Source organism: Cupressus sempervirens, chromosome 1 (assembly GCF_028749045.1).
Source record: "Cupressus sempervirens isolate cs-2001-9-10 chromosome 1, ASM2874904v1, whole genome shotgun sequence".
Taxonomy (NCBI): domain Eukaryota; kingdom Viridiplantae; phylum Streptophyta; class Pinopsida; order Cupressales; family Cupressaceae; genus Cupressus; species Cupressus sempervirens.
In genome coordinates this window covers 160,838,622-160,856,465 of record NC_143118.1, presented here as the reverse complement: position 1 = coordinate 160,856,465, position 17,844 = coordinate 160,838,622, and the positions used below count along the sequence as shown (strand labels likewise).

General features: G+C 33.9%; 1 protein-coding gene across 2 annotated transcripts in view; it reads right to left on the bottom strand.

Moving 5' to 3' along the window:
• LOC149576642 (E3 ubiquitin-protein ligase KEG-like) overlaps positions 1–16,585 on the bottom strand; it is a 291,838-nt gene extending 275,253 nt beyond the window's left edge. The window contains exons 1-3 of one of the 2 annotated variants that reach the window (XM_089818713.1): positions 16,362–16,585; positions 16,171–16,233; positions 15,861–16,034 (exon numbers count right to left, since the gene is read on the bottom strand). In XM_089818713.1, the coding sequence (XP_089674839.1) occupies positions 15,861–16,034; positions 16,171–16,233; positions 16,362–16,407 (283 nt within the window). In that variant the 5' untranslated portion in view covers positions 16,408–16,585. The remainder of the gene's footprint in view (positions 1–15,860; positions 16,035–16,170; positions 16,234–16,361) is intronic. The other variant, XM_089818719.1, reaches the window with a different exon arrangement.
• Positions 16,586–17,844: the final 1,259 nt, after the last annotated feature.

Genomic DNA, 17,844 nt, shown 5'->3' with positions numbered 1-17,844 from the left:
GAACTAAATCTACTCTCAGTCAGTCAGTTACTACAACATTCTCCACATTTAGATGTCACCTTCGATTCACATTAGTATACTATCACTTATAAAGTGACTCAGTCAATTATTGCAGTAGATCTTGAGAATCGTGATATTTTCCTACTTACTGATTCTGGTGATTCTCAATATTTAGCTATGGCTGCTCGGCGGTCTTCTGTTAGCATACTTTGGCATTAGCGGTACAGGCACTTAAATGTGCATTATCTCTCTCAACTTTCTTGGGAAGAGCTTGTCCTCGGTTTGCCAGAGATTCAAACTCAACAGCCTGGAGTTTACGATGCATGCCAAGCTAGAAAGCAACATAGCACACCTTTCACCAATGCCGATTCATGGGGAGCTTCTCAAGTACTTTAGATTGTTCCTGCCGATATCTACAGCCCTATGGCCACCCCTTTTGTTCTTGGGTTCAACTATTTTCTATTGTTTGTTGATGTTTTCAATAGAAAAATGTGGGCGTATTTTCTTAAAATGAAATCAAAAATATTTCTATATTTTAGAAGTTTAAACCTTTTGTTGAAAAAGAGTCTAGGAAATCTATTATTACTCATAGATCAAACAAGGGGGGGAATTTTGTTCTACTGAATTCTCTAGCTTCTTGGATACTCATGGCATTAAACACCAATTAACCACCCACACACCACAACAAAACAATGTAGTTGAACGTCATAACAGAACAATCACCAAGATGGCTCGATCCATGCTCAAACACAGACATGTTCCGCAGAAGTTCTGGGCAAAAGCAGTCAACGTTGTTTATCTTTTGAACCGGTTACCCATAGTAGTGGTCAACAGTAAGACTCCGAAAGAGACCTGGTCAGGTCGCAAGCCCAGAATGAGTCACTTAAAGGTTTTTGGCTCCCTTGCTTTTGTTTGGATCCCTAATGCGTCATGCACCAAATTGGGTGCCAAGAGTCAGAAACTTATGCTTGTTGGATACACTAGTTTTCACAAAGCCCACCCCTTGATTGACACTGAGACATCTCGTCTCATGTATAGTTGATGAGCAACGAAGACCATTTATGTTTGTTTCTCTTGTTCTTGATCCAGCAGACCAGCCTATGAAGGCTCATGATTTGGGAGTTAGGCTTCCATTACATCCACCTGATGGGAGGACTTCAATAGCTCTTGCAGCTCCAGTTATACCTGTGATCCCTATACAGACACCTCCAGCTTCTCCTGCAAGATCATCTCAATTTGTAGATGCTTCACCTAAGTTTGATCCACATTCTTCTAATGAAAAACCTAATCACCAAGCATCTCCTAATACTAATGTTGGTCATTCTCCTCTCTAGCCTAAGTGGTGGGCTAGATGCTTGTTGATCTTCATGATGATGAGCTCATTGATGGGAGAACTGCTCGGAAAAAAATCAAACCTATAGAGTTTGTTAACTTTGTTGTCATCGCCAACATTCACAATCCGTTTGAACCTCAAACATACTTCGAGGCTAAAGGAATTCCAGAGTTGGAATAGGCCATGACATCTGAACACCAAAGCCTGTTGATGAACAACACCTAAGTCCTTTCTAATCTTCCACTAGGTAAGAAACCCATTGGCTACAAATGGGTTTACAAAATCAAATACAATGTCATGTCCCCATTTTGGCTGACATCATTTAATGTGCTAGATCAGCCTATCATGGACTCTCGTAGGCAGATGGTTTTGGTGAGAGAGTCATTCTAATGATTATTTGGGGATTAGATGGTCTTATTTTCTCTTGGAGAGATGGTATTTTTTTTTTTTTTTTATTATGTGTTATGCGGGGCCAAATGTTATAATTTTGAGTTGAGTTGCATTTTTTATTTTATAAAGTTACTTTTTATATAAAAGTGCATTATAAAGGGATTTCATAAGAATATTTTATCGATACTTGTTAGAAGTTGTAATCTTTCCTTGGTGTGTTTATAAACCAAGGTTAGACCTCCTTTCTTTATTGTTATAATATATTAGGATATAAGCCAAGGTATCCTAATATATTTCTTTTTTGTCCTTTTTTCACTACATCTTATTTTGTCATCTAGTGGAATATGTGAGGACAAATATATATTGTAATTTGTAATTTAGATTATTCCTCCTTAAGAGGAATCTCACACTTGACACACTTATGAATGGTGGCATTCATAGACATGGGAGTTACATTCTAACTCCTCTCTCTCATCTCTATTTAAGAAATGACCATCCTCTCTCATTTCTAATGAGGTTTCTTCCTCTTCTCAATTATTGTATGAGCGATTGCTCTCTCTCTCTCTCTCTCTCTCTCTCTCTCTCTCTCTCTCTCTCTCTCTTTAGGCTTTTCATGCCTCATTCATAATGTCACAAGGGGTTTTCTTTGCTTTCCCCTTTCCAAATATCTTGTCTCATGGTGTTGGATCTTGAAGCTTTCTCTCTCCTATCTTATGGTAATATCTTTTCATGCATAAACTCTCTTAGATTCTTTCCTGGTATTGCTTATTTACATATTTCTTTTTCCATTTCTAACATGGTATTAGAGCAGTTTAATCTTTGTTTTTGAGTGTTTGCATAAAGATATGATTCGAAGGAGACTCTTGAGAGAGATTTCACTAATTTTTTTTAATCTTCTTAAGTTGGAAGAAATTGAATTTTTTTTTCTTTTTGGGTTTGGCCGGTTTACCGCCAAACCTGATTAACTTCTGTTTGCTCTAATTTGTGCAGGTTTTGATATATTGTTGATAAAGAAATAATATAAATTTAAAGGTTTTATTGGAAATGTTTTGCGTCTACATTTAGAGGTGTACTCATTAAGATTTTATTGAGCTATTACATTAATGGTTGTTTCTTTTTTGTAACTAGTGAAAACCCTTTGGATGGAAACCTACGTTGGAAACTGAAGATGGTAGACAGATTCAGCTCATCATATTGATTTCCAAATAATGAACTTTTGTTTTGGAGAGTTTGGTTTATTGGTTTGGTATATTGCTATAAAATCTACTTTGAAGGTCCAAGTTATTGTCGGGGTGCATTTGTTTAGTGTGATTTATTGCAGATGTCATGTTTTTAGCCCCAAAAGTAATTTTGGTTGGGTTCTAAAATTTTGCGTGAGTTTTGGAACCATAATCGTTGTTTTTTTTTATGGCGGCCCTGTGCTCCTACTCGGCCTTGGCCACCACGAACTTGGAGCGCTCGGCCTCCTGTTGTGCCACCTGCTTCTACTCCACCACCTTGGAGAACTCGGCTCCATAGGAGAGGTGAGTGATGGCCACGTCATCAAGCATGAAGTTGAAGTCCCGAGCCCGACACACGAGGTTGTCCCTGACGAGGGCCGAGACGTGAGGCCACTTAGTGAGCAGCTGGTCGGCATTGAACTAAGCGACCATGGCCTTGAGGACCTCGTTTTCGATGGAAGGCTGCACCTTCTTGTCGTACTTGAGGTCGAGCATCTGGAAGATGTGGGGCAGGTGGGTCTCCTCGGGACAGGAGAGAATCCTGAGAGTGAGATGCACCATCTGGAGGTCCTTGGTGCTAGAGATGGAGGCGAGGAAAACTGTGTGTGGAAGCTTCAGAGATGACAGGTTCTGAACCTACGCAGGCAGAGCTCCTTCTTTAAATTTGAATGCATGCACTATAATTAATATTCCCTATGTTCAGTGGTTATTTCTACTCTCTGCCAAATTTATCTCTTTCTCTTTATTTGGCATTTTTTAAAGTTGCATAATTATTCTTGCATCATTGTATTCCATTTACGTTTTTTATTCATTATAGTTGATTCCTTCTGACTTATTCCTATCAAAAAGGCGAGAAGGCCACGGAAAGGCCGTTCAAATAAGGCCCGTTACACTTGTATTAAGGGGAGCATGACAGTTTTTGAAAAGCCTCGATATGCATGGGCAGCGGGGGAAGAGAAAATACAGAGCCAAACGTTGGAAAAGGAAGAATGAGATATGGATAGGAGCCTGAGAGGGATAGAAGTAGCGAGGGCAGCATTAGAGATCCAACTGATGTTGGAAGGAGGAGATCGGGTACAAAACTCGATAGCAATAGGTGAAAGTGGGTTCGGTTTTTGTAGATGTAGAAGCCGATAGCAGATGGGGAAGAATAAGGAAAGACAAAACAATGTAATCATTATCCAACGAATGGAATACGACATTCTTGATGTGTCAAACTTCTCTCTCGGTTTCTAGGTGTTGATATGAAATTCTTCTACATTGAAAATTGTTGTATAGCCCGATAGGAAGTGGGTCTCGGCCAGATCTGGCATTTTTTTTTTTTTTTATAATTAAAGAGAAGGGTAATGTAATGCATGGGTTTAGCATATAATGGTGAATCCGCAAGCTATTAGAATGGAAGATTTGTAAGTGATACAGTTGGGCTATGTTCGAATGCCCTTCTTATTTTGATATGCATTTCTTTTAGTATTTAAAAAAAAAGGTTCAAACTCGTACTATAGCAACTCAAAGTGATAATTGTGTTTCTCAATTTTTTTCAGACAAGGCATCACTCAATTATTATTTTATTTTAAATATTTAAATATATTTTCAATAGAACTTTTAAAGATTTTTTAAACATTTCTTGTATAGATATGATCATATTTTCTATAATTTTAATAATGTGATTTCAATTACATGTGCTTTTTATGTTTTAATATTAACCACATTGTCTTGATATTAGACATGATTCATATAGGCTTTTTAGAGGATTAGTCCATAGAATGTTCTTGGTTCCATGTTATACCTTGTGATCATTCAACTATTGGAATTTTAGATTTAACTTCTTATTAGTTATTAAAACTAATCCTCTTTATGTCTTTATACTATGTTGGGTCTTCTTGTTATTGATATCCAAGGGTTTGTTATCCCTTATGTCTCGTATGTAGACAATCTTCTCATAGAGATTATATTCCAAAATATTAAGTATGAATCGATGATTATTGTCTTTACCTGAGCTATTTTAGGTACATTTATTCGAGTATATATGGGTGCACACATATATACCCAGATAAATATAATGATTCAAAAATTGATTTATACCTTCACAAAATGAATTAAGTACCCATGTTACCCTCAAAGGAGTTTATACTTGATATCCATCCTTTGTTTTTTTTTTTTTTCCATTGATCTTCCTTGGATACTTGCATTTACCTTAAATGGATTATGAGTTATCTTACACATTTGCCTTTATTATGATATTTTGATATGCACTTAGTTGCACTTTTATGCTTTTATAGCATCATTCTATGCCCATGCTGGCACTTTATGGTTTTATACCATTGATCTACATGATTTATTTGATATTTTCTTATGTAAGTTGCATCAGGAGCCAATTTTATCAAGGTTAACTATGGTGGACCCGACAGTTTTAAATTGACTCATAGTTGTCTTATATGGCCCGTGGAGTATCCCTCCAACCTATAATTGATGTGCACTTATCAATGGAGTTTCCCTCCATTTGTTCCACTTTGTTCCTCAATGCGAGGATGATATTTTATGGGGATTTCCCATTCCAATCTCTTTGTCTCCTTGGTGTATGCTCCTAGTTGTGATTTATTCATGGTATGACTTCCTACACCTTGCTCATTTTTTAGGTGATGAGGCTACCATATCTTGAAGCACTCCAATATTGGAGAAACTATTTGAGAAAGTTGTTTTGACCCATGATCTATTAGTTACACTTTGAAAGGTTGATATTTATGGAGTTTCCCTCCATGTCGTTCCATCTTGTTCCTCAATGAAGAGGATGCTATTATTGGAGTTTTCCCTCCAAATTTAGATGATTTGATCCAATTTTTGAAGGCAATATGTTGTTAAATCCTCATAATCCATTCCTTTTAATATCCTATCAAAAATCATGATAATACTAATTTGATCAGCATGTCTCTCCTTTTACTTTATTTTCATATATTAATGTGATAATGATCTGCATACTTCATTGCTTAGATCATGAATCATGCATCTTGTGGAGGGACGCCCCCATTAACTTGCAGTGGGATGATTCATTAAGTTGACTGTCTATATCCATGTGATTGACGCAATGTTGATGCAGGTTTCATTAGTTGGCCTTGTCTATGGTCATTTGTGCATTAGTATGTTCCTTTCATGAGAGATTTATTGCATCTATTATGATCATTTTGAGCTTGTCTTATTTTTTAGATATCATGTTAACTCCATTGCATGTTGGTGAACACATTCATTTATCCTCATTGATTAAATTATTATAACTTCATTTTTTTACTAACTTGACCATTCAATGTAATTCTACTTGTGGATAGTTGTCTTGTTCTCTATTTTTTTTTTTTCCAGGTGATCCATCAAAGAACCTTCTCGATTTTTCACATATGAAGATGTGTCTATGCTTCCACTTGATCACATTCAAAGGACTCATGTACTTCTCTTGGATCTGCAAATGTACCATATGGCTTGAAGACAATCAAATTACTTCATATTGAAGATTAAGTTGCAAATTTTTGTAAATTATGGGTTTAATACCCTTTGATGTAATTTCCCCAAGTAAAGATTAAAGGGGGGTGTTAGAAGTTGTAATCTTTCCTTGGTGTGTTTATAAACCAAGGTTAGACCTCCTTTCTTTATTGTTATAATATATTAGGATATAAGCCAGGATATTCTAATATATTTCTTTTTTGTCCTTTTTCCACTACATCTTATTTTGTCATCTAGTGGAATATGTGAGGACAAATATATATTGTAATTTGTAATTTAGATTATTCCTACTTAAGAGGAATCTCACACTTGGCCTCACACACTTATGAATGGTGGCATTCATAGACATGGGAGTTACATTCTAACTCCTCTCTCTCATCTCCATTTAAGAGATGACCATCCTCTCTCATTTCTAATGAGGTTTCTTCCTCTTCTCAATTATTGTATGAGCGATTGCTCTCTATCTCTCTCTCTCTCTTCTTAGGCTTTTCATGCCTCATTCATAATGTCACAAGGGGTTTTCTTTGCTTTCCCCTTTCCAAATATCTTGTCTCATGGTGTTGGATCTTGAAGCTTTCTCTCTCCTATCTTATGGTAATATCTTTTCATGCATTAACTCTCTTAGATTCTTTCCTGGTATTGCTTATTTACATTTTTTTTTTTCCATTTCTAACAATACTTCTAGAAGTTCTAGTGGCTTCTTAGAGAAGTGAATAAATAGAGTGCTTGGCCTCTCATTTGGACATCCCATAACTTGAGTTTACACTACCTTTCTCTTTGAGCATTTGTGGCGCCATCTTGGTCTGCAGATTATCATTTCTTCTTTAGGAACGGAGTCTCCTAAGGATTTTACATAACTGAGGAGGTGAAATATCCTTTGAAGGGTTGCACATTTGGAGGTGATACTACAGTCAGTTCAGCTAGGGCATCATTGGGCCTAAGGCCATTTTTAGCATTTCAGGAGGCATCTTTAGCAGGGCCGAAATTATAGGATGCCGTTTTTAGCAGGTCCAAAATTATAGGAAGCCATTTTTAGCAAATCCAAAATTATAGGAAGCCATTTTTAGCAGATCCAAAATTTTAGGAGGCTTCTTTCAGCAGACCCGAAATTATAGAAGGAGGGCATTTTCTGAGGACTTCATTTTCAGTCATGGATTGATTGCAAGACATCTTTAGAAGGCTTAATTGTGGTGGAGGAAAGATTTATAGCTGCTGGTTCGTTTTCAAAGTTGCACGGATACGGATACAGATATGGAAACGGTATGGGTACGGATACAGCCATTTATTTAGACACACAATATGGATACGGCTGGACACAACATTAATAAATAATACATATACATATATTTAACATAGTTTTCTAAGTTATTGTAGGAGATTTGCATTACTTAAAAAGTAATATTGACACATAAATGCTACTTAAATATTTATATGTTAATTTAACACTTTACAACTTGTAAACACGATAGAGTTGCATTAGAAGATAACCCAAAAACAGGTTGCTAAAATAGAAAAAACATTTTATTTGTCTTTCTCATCTAGTGAAGGTTATTTTTAATTTTTAATTTTTTTTTAAATTGCTTTAAAATATTTTTTTTCAACATCAAAGGGAAGATCTACATCAAATCTTTAAAAAAAAAAAACCCTATAGTATTTGGTACGGTTGGAAAATCAAGTTTATTAGGCAGACATGGGTACAATATTTGACGTGTATCCAAGCAGTATTGGATACGTTTCCAAATTGGATACGGGGATACGCGCCCAAGGAAGGACAGAGGATTTTTCGGCAACTCTGTTTGTTTTTGCTACAAGTCTAATCCAATTTCCAGAATTTGAAGATAGGGCTTTGGAACCACATTTTTGTTCATATCTTCCTCATTACTCAGCATATCATTCTAGGCATTTTTGCATCAGATTTCTATCGTCAAGGAGATAAAGATAGTTGAATTTTGGAGTTCCAAAATGCCATGATTTATTTTTAAGGAATTTTTTCAAAACTCCTAGACATTTTTGAAAGTTTGCAAGGAAGTACATTTTTAGATTTGGGGTTACTTTGGCTTGGGTGTTGGCATACTCAACATTGGTAAAAATTATTACAGCCATCTATAATCAAGTTCTTCACTTCTCATTTGGCATTTAGCATATTTTCTGAGAAATGTATGTTTTCAGCTGAGTACAAAATATAGCTTCAGCACTTTACTATTTTACATTGTACTTGTCTTTGTTTGCCATTTGGCATTATTGGTATCAAAGGAAGGTTAGGATTTTGCAAGTGAAAGAGTATTGTAATTTTTAGTCTATCTATATTGCCAACCTATGGTTTGATGATCATATTATTGGCTGAAATATGTATGGCATTGTTGCAAATTGTTGATATATGAATGGCATATGATTTTGGGCACAATCAGATTAGTCCTGAACATGGCAGCACAGTTTGGTTGGAGGTGCAATATCCCCTCTAATATGAATTTCAATATTTCATAATAATCAATATCTCTTTTTGAAATAATCATGTAATAGATTAAATGATAGAATGAATAATCAATAATTAAATAATTAATAATTTACATTTCTTAAATAAATAAATAACTATTGAATGGTTAAATAAATAGAAATAAACTAATAATTAAGCATCAATCTATAAACTCACAAGTCCTACCTTAAATATACCTTAATATATTATTAGTATAATAAACTGAATCAATTAACAAACATAGCTGAATAGGCATGAAAAGGCCAATGGAGATAATGGTATGTTCAAGTCCCTTAAGGAAATACGGAAGATATGAATGAATGTACAATCTGATCATACACAATCACAGAATAGGAAAAAAATCATATCTGAAAGGCAACCATGTATTATACACAGAATGACAGTACAAGAAAAAATAAAATTAAAAGGTTTAATACTCTCTATTGAACACATTAAAAGGGAATAGATCTCATGGTGTCATCAAAGGTGGGAAAAAATTGTATTACCTTATAATACAATAGAGTCGACATTTTTGAAAAGGACAGTCATTCAAAGAAAAGTATATTTGCAAAAGTAAATTTAGAATTAAAAGCAAACATGACCCATGGCAAAAATATTAAAAGGCAATCTAAAAGAATACACATGGGAAGTGGAAAAAAAAAAGTAATTTTTAAATAAGAACCTCCAGAATGGTATGTGAGGATATATTCATTTTTCGTGTTTATGTATTATAAGACTAGAATGCAAGATAAGTATATATTAGTTGGATTATAATAAATGAAAATATTTTGATATTATAATTTATAATGAATATGAAATAATTTTAAAATTGTAAATAAATTATTAGTATTTTTATATGTATAATTAATATGAAATGAATTTGATTTTTGTGTGTGTATTACAATTATTATTTATTTTCTTATAAGAAACATATAATGTTATTAAGGAGGGGCTTGTATCAATCCAATTTAGTGGATATTTTCCCAATAGACGGTGCGGGTCAGCGTCCCATAAATCTTTGTGAAATGGGCTTGGACTTGTAAACTTTAAGGGAGTTCATAATGATGTCTAGGCAACTTGAGTAACATATAACATTCGGTCATTAATACAAATAATAATATCATTTGATATCTAAAATATTACCATGAACATTACAATTATAAAAATAAGTCTCAATTATGTTGGACCCTAAGAGAGGACATTACAATGATATCAGAACATGATCTTGCCACCCTGTAGGGTACATGCAATTATAAGCATTTCAATCAATAAGAGATTAAACTATTGAATACATGTGAATATTTATCTAAGAGGCATGATTACATATATGATGAATATAATAAACTCATGAATAAAGTAATTTATTGTCAAAAAGGGAGAGGCGGAGTAAATCCTCATGAGTTAGGTAGATTCCAAGATGTCTATAAGGACATGGGTTCCAATGCCTAGAGGAAAAATTCCAAGATTAGTGAGGCCATGGTTTCGAATGCCCTGAGGAAAGAGTCCAAGATAGGTAAGTACATGATTCCAAAATCCTTGAGGAAAGAGTCCAAGATAGGTAAGAACATGTAGTCCCTATAACTTGCGAAAGCCAACTCATAGATGAGTATCTATGTAATGGGCACCTATTGGTTATAACTTCGTGAAACACTTTGTAAGCAAGCTCTGATAATTCTAAAAATGTTGCAATCAAGTACAAAGAGATGTATTCCAAAGGCCAAACCCTAAGGGAATGACGTCTAGAATGTTACAAGAGAGGATGAACGTCCTCTAATGCCAAGAAAGATATGTGATTCACACATCCAAACTCTTATCAAATGCAATTCACAATCATCCGATACAATAATCCCATGCTCAACAATGAGACTTTCAGCCCTATTTATCCTTTTCTTCATCCTTCTGGAAGGAACTAAAACATTAATTAATTGCAAGGGCTAGAAGCTTCCTCCTTCCAATAATTAATGCATACCCTAAAAACTCCTCCCTGGAAATAATTAATTAAATCGAGAGGCTTCCGTCCTTCCAATAATTAATACATACCCTAGAAGCTACTCCCTTGTAATTAATAATTAAATTAATTAAATACAAAGTCACCTTTAAATTGAATGACTTTATAAGAAATTAATTTAATTTCTTCTTATCCTCCACTTAGACTTTGGAGAACGTGAAGGCCAAAAGATGGGATCATTACAAATCCGCCCTCCTTGAAATTGCTTGTCCTCAAGCAATTAAGTAACATAATGAACTCCAACCTCCACCTGGATCCCAATTGAAGTAATGTGTGATATCCATATGGACATTAAACCAACTACAAATCAGCATCATCAGGACCAACCACATGTTGTGCAACCTAGCACCCAATACTTGTGCTGATGGTGAAGAAGTTAGAATGTCACCAAAAGGTAACTCCGTATAAGATCTATGAAATCTCTTCTTCCCAACTACTGCAACACAAAACTGAATATTTGTAGATGGTGAAAACAAAGCCCAACTCCACTCAGGAGAGTGATCAATATCAACCTCAAACATCAAATTGTCATAAGACAATGTGGCATCCATGTTGAACATAGTACTATCGCAGAAGTGAACATCTACACTTTGTTGATCAATAGTATAATATGACTCTGTCACTATATCACTCACCTCATTAGCAATAATAGGTGTACTATCATCAAAGCACACATCTACAACTGCATGCATACTGCTAAACTCCTTGTTGGATGGTTCAACGAACACAGAAGTGGCTGCTGATAGGACAGTATCCTCGCATTCTCCTAATCCCATTATTGTTGCATCGCCATCCTCTGACAAAGCTTCATATGTGGACTCCTGACTATCACCAATAGCATAGCCCGGTGGTGTCTCGATCCCATCTGAAGAATCAACTACCTTCTGCACTGGAGCAACATACAAATCATTAATGTTGATACCCATCTTTCTAGCCATAAGCTGCAACATCATATCCATTCACCTATTCTGCTCCTATAGCATCCTATTCTCCTCCTGTTGCATACGTTGCCCCTTCTCCAATGTACCCAATAACTGTCTAAACATCACATCTTGATTTGAACTAATATACATTTTTCCAAACACTTTTCCCTTTATCCGGCTATCTATAAGACCTCCATAGGATGGCAGGACTTATAGCTCTGATACCACTATAATGGGCACCTATTGGTTATAACTTCGTGAAACACTTTGCAAGCAAGCTCTGATACCACTGTAATGGGCACCTGCTGGTTATAACTTCGTGAAACACTTTGTAAGCAAGCTCTGATAATTCTAAAAATGCTGCAATCAAGTACAAAGAGATGTATTCCAAAGGCCAAACCCTAAGGGAATGACGTCTAGAATGTTACAAGAGAGGATGAACGTCCTCTAATGCCAAGAAAGATATGTGATTCACACATCCAAACTCTTATCAAATGCAATTCACAATCATCCGATACAATAATCCCATGCTCAACAATGAGACTTTCAGCCCTATTTATCCTTTTCTTCATCCTTCTGGAAGGAACTAAAACATTAATTAATTGCAAGGGCTAGAAGCTTCCTCCTTCCAATAATTAATGCATACCCTAAAAACTCCTCCCTGGAAATAATTAATTAAATCGAGAGGCTTCCGTCCTTCCAATAATTAATACATACCCTAGAAGCTACTCCCTTGTAATTAATAATTAAATTAATTAAATACAAAGTCACCTTTAAATTGAATGACTTTATAAGAAATTAATTTAATTTCTTCTTATCCTCCACTTAGACTTTGGAGAACGTGAAGGCCAAAAGATGGGATCATTACAATCTAGCACCCTGTGACAATAAAATCTCCATCCTCTAAGAGGTCATGGAAGAAGGAAAAAGATTAAGCCCAATACGCTAAACCAAAATGATCCACAAAGAAAACTTAAAACCATGAAAATTAATAATACTACATCTTTTGATGACAATGTCATCAATCAAATTATGCTTGGAACCATTTGAGGAAACTAAACACCTTGACATTATGAAATCTATTAATCATCTTATATCATTCAATCATCAAGAATGAATCAAATAATAATCATAAATACTTGAGGACAAGCAATTTTGAGAGCGTAGGACTGCAATATCCCCTCTAACATGAATTTCAATATTTCATAATAATCATTATCTCTATTTGAAATAATCATATAATAGATTAAATAATAGAATGGATAATTGATTATTGAATAATTAATAATTTACATTTCTTAAATAAATAAATAAATATTGAGTGGTTAAATAAATAAACATAAACTAATAATTAAGCATCAATCTATAAACCACAAGTCCTACCTTACATATACCTTAATATATTATTATTATAATAAACTGAATCGATTAACAAACATAGCTGAATAGGCATGAAAAGGTCAATAGAGATAATGGTATGTTCAAGTCTCTTAAGGAAATACGGAAGATATGAATAAATGTACAATCCAATCATACACAATCATGGAGTAGGAAAAATATCATATCTGAAAGGCAACCATGTATTATACACAGAATGATCGTAAAAGGAAAAAAAATAGAAGGTTTAATACTCTCTATTGAACACATTACAAAGGAATAAATCTCACGGTGTCATCAAAGGTGGGAAAAAAATTGTATTACCTTATAATACAATAGAGTGGACATTTTCGAAAAGGAAAATCATTCAAAGAAAAGTATATTTACAAAAGTAAATTTAGAATTAAAAGCAAACATGACCCATGGCAAAAATGCTAAAAGTCAATCTAAAAGAATACACATGGGAAGTGGGGAAAAAAAGGTAATTTTTAAATAAGAACCTCCATAAAGGTATGTGAGGATATATTCATTTTTCATGTTTATGTATTATAAGACAAAAATGCAAGATAAGTAAATATAAGTCGGGTTATAATAAATGAAAATATTTTGATATTATAATTTGTAATGAATATGAATAATTTTAAAATGGTAAATAAATTATTAGTATTTTTATATGTCTAATTAATATGAAATGAATTTAATTTTTGTATATATATTACTATTTTTATTTATTTTCTTAGAAGAAACATATAATGTTATTAAGGAGGGGCTTGTATAAATTCAATCTAGTGGATATTTTCCCAATAGAGGGTGTGGGTCAGCGTCCTATAAATCTTTGTGAAATGGGCTTGGACTTGGACTTGTAAACTTTAAGGGAGTCCATAAATGGTGTCTAGGTAACTTGAGTAACATTTATAACATTTGGTCATTAATACAAATAATAATATCATTTGATAACTAAAATATTATTATGAACATTACAATTATAAAAATAAGTCTCAATTATGCTGGACCCTGAGAGGGGACATTACAGGAGGGTCCATTAGATGGACAAGACTACAAGGTAGAGTTCAAGGGTATTCACTCTTTCTTGCAGCCTTAGATAGAAGTTCATTTGCATCTCGCAAGCTAGAAGTCAAAAGTATAGTTTCATTGCACATTGTGAATCCATATCAATCAAATAGAGTTGACAAGTCTTAGTGAGCAACATAAGTCCCCTCATGATACCAGAAAATCACATTATTATCATTGAGTGAATATTCGTCACTTAAAGGAACCTTGAAGTTACCTTCTTATCTTTCAGTGCAGTCTTAGCATAAGAAGTGTCTTTATCCAAGAGAGGATTTAATATTTAGTGCTTCACCCTGAAACATTGAGTGTTGTATCCTACCTGTTTTAATGGAACAAAACTCACATCAACAGGCAGCTTGGTACATCTCCAAAGAATTAGTCTTGCCTCAGCTCACCCATTCTTAACCTTTATTTGGAGCAAGTAAGACAAGGGTAAGGCATGCTGGGCATTGGGATACCTCTAGCGTATTTTAAATTTAAAAATAGGGTTTTGATAATGAGAAAAAACTGTTCTTTTGGAGCACTGATTAGGAAAACAAAAAATTCAGACTAAAGGAAAAGCACAGAAGAAGTCAATAGCAATCTTGTATTTGGCAATGCGAATTGAAAGTATTTATATTTCACACTAGCAGAATTCCATTTTCTTACATCTTAGGCTCTTGATAGCCTATGAACAAAGAAGTACCAAAAGTTGAAAGTGGGGAAAAGTGTGGACAAAAGTTTTCACAAAACAAACACTGTGATTTGATATCAGACAAAATAAATAAGGACTAGAAGGCCCAACTAAGAGGCATAAGATTCTCCTTCAAGAAATAAGCTCAAACCTTCTATGTGGTAATTATAATGTGCTTCGAATCAAGATAGCAAAATTGAAAATGCATTCAAAAAAAGAAGTGAGGCAAACAAAATGTTGTGTCGCAAAATAAAACACATTAATAATATTTATGACAAAGCTTAGTTTATGCAGTAGATTTTCCTTTAGTGAACATTAAATGCTTCTTAATCAATGCCTATGAAGTCTAAAGCCCTTAAACTCTATTTTTAGTGTTAGTCCATGTCCAAGACATAATTTCCAGATGATGGTAGGAAACGGAAAAAGCAAAAAGTTGGAAAAAATACACAAACCAGGTCCAGAAGGTCATGATCCAGCATTAAAATGGAGGAATTGCCATAATGATAAGCAAACGTAAAAGTCTAGTTCGGACCATAGCAGAACAGAGCAAACACGGACAAATTATGGCAAATTTGGAGTCAACTTAGGCCTCTGGATTGAGGTGGATGCGAGCTCAGGAATACAATTTAAAAGACAAATAACTCTCAGCTATTTCTAGGGTGAATATAAAAATGTACAGCTCCGGTCTTACTATTTAAGAGGGCTAACAAACGAATGTTTAACATCTGTCAAAATGAAAACTCCAGATTCCCTCTAAATGGCATCCCATCTGATATCATTCTTGACGAAGAGACATATCAAAAAAGTCTCAAGAAAGCTTGCGAGAAATTGTTTATGCAGTTATTATCCAACCACCCCTGCTCGTAAAGTAAAAAAAAAATAGAGACCGGTTAATGCACATACCATCATCATCCTTGGGATCTACACTTAAGTGTAACTCTTCCAGCAGAAATTTGCAACTCAAAGTGAAACCATCTATTGCGGAAATATGCAGTGCACCACATCCATTTGCATGTTTGACGGCACCTATAATCTCAGATAGGCCTTCCTTTTCATTACGCAATTGTTCTGCACTCCCTGTGAAAACGTGTAAATTTTTTAATTCTTAGAATTGAATTTGTCTTTTCAAACATAGTCCATATAGCCAAACACGTTTCTCCTACTTAATCATCTAGCCGCTTAAAAATACTATCTGCAGAAAGTTCTCACTTACTTAGAAAAAGTTCAAGATTTCCTTCACGACCGGCTTTCACCAGCGCATTAGCTTTGTCTCTCACTGGAAAATGAGTAAGTAAGCACTTTTGATAAACAACAGAAAAAGCATTAAACCCTACTTATGAGCCCACAAATCCTCCAAAAGCTGTTTACTCCATTTGAAGAATAAGGGTAAATAAAATGAATAACCTGATGTTGCTTCAGCAACATCTGAAGAACGTGTTGAGGAGCTCATGGTGCTGTCAAACCCTTTTCCTGCGACTTATGTTTAACGTCTCTCTCTTGTGCTCTACAATTATTCAAAATGCAGCAAATGTTGATAATATTTTCCTATATCGACCGTGCTTCAATTTATTGCTCTACAATTTACTGGTTTTGCGCATTCCTGTTTGAAACTTAATATATTTTGTAATAAAGAAATTGCCCCAACATGCATTTTAAGTTTATTTCAGCGGGAAATTTATTATTATTTAAATTGTAGACATTGTTAGCTTTTTTTTAAAGGGTGCAGTAAATAAATATTAGTGTTTCAGTTGGCTGTAAAAAAATCATAGAGATGGAACTGTTTTTAATTAGTAAGTAAACTAAATAATGTCATTATTTTAATTAACATTGATAATGTAAAATATACAATAATTAACATTTTTTATTTACAAAATTATTTGTTTTTTATTGGATTGGTTTAAAGAAATAGACTATAATAATAGATTTAGTGAAATTATTCATTATATTATATTTTTATATTAATATACTTTCATAGTATAGTTTAAAGATGATTATTTTAATTGTTGCATAGGCATATACAATAGTAACAACAATTTCTAATACGAAAATATTCTAAGAAATAATTAATATAAGGGAAAAAAATTAGGCACCAATTACAAACAATATTAAAAATAATTTTTTTCAAAAATATATTAAATGCCGTTTGAAATTCCAATTATAAATTATAACACCAAAAATGCACGAAACCATCAAACGGTTGTCATTACAAACGCATGAGCCAAGAGAATATCAAACGCATGGCATGCAAGCAAGGTGAATATCAAAATGAAAAGTGAAAGTGCATAACTATTGTGTATGCGTTCAGAGGCTTTTGAATCTTGAGAATGCAATTGAAGATACACTGACACGAAAGTACAATTTACAGAAGAACAAGAAAATCATGAAGTACTATGTTTTTAATTGAAGTTACACTGACACGAAAGTATAATTGACAGAACAATAAAAAAATCATGAAGTACTATGTTTTTTATTTTTTAAATGTTTTGATTTGCATTCTTAATTGGGGTCGTTTGGATTGACAGGAGCTAACCGTACTAATAATTTGGGACATTCGGGAATTAAATCCGAACCATCTTCACCAACGCATAGTTAGGTATAAATAAATTTCGATTAAGAAATGTATTTTATCAATGATTCAAATTGAGTATTTTTTATTTATTATTTATTTTGTTTTTTGTTTTGATTGGAAGATGACAGGTATAAACCCTTCGAAATTTCTTTCGATGGTTTTTAATGTTTATCTTTCTGAAATTGGGGATTGATAAATTTGTTTGGTTTGAACTTGAATAGCATCTATATGTTTAAGTTAAAATAATAATATGTGGCATTCAACCTTCTATTTGCCAAAATTAAATATTATATTATATTTAAATATAAATAATTAATG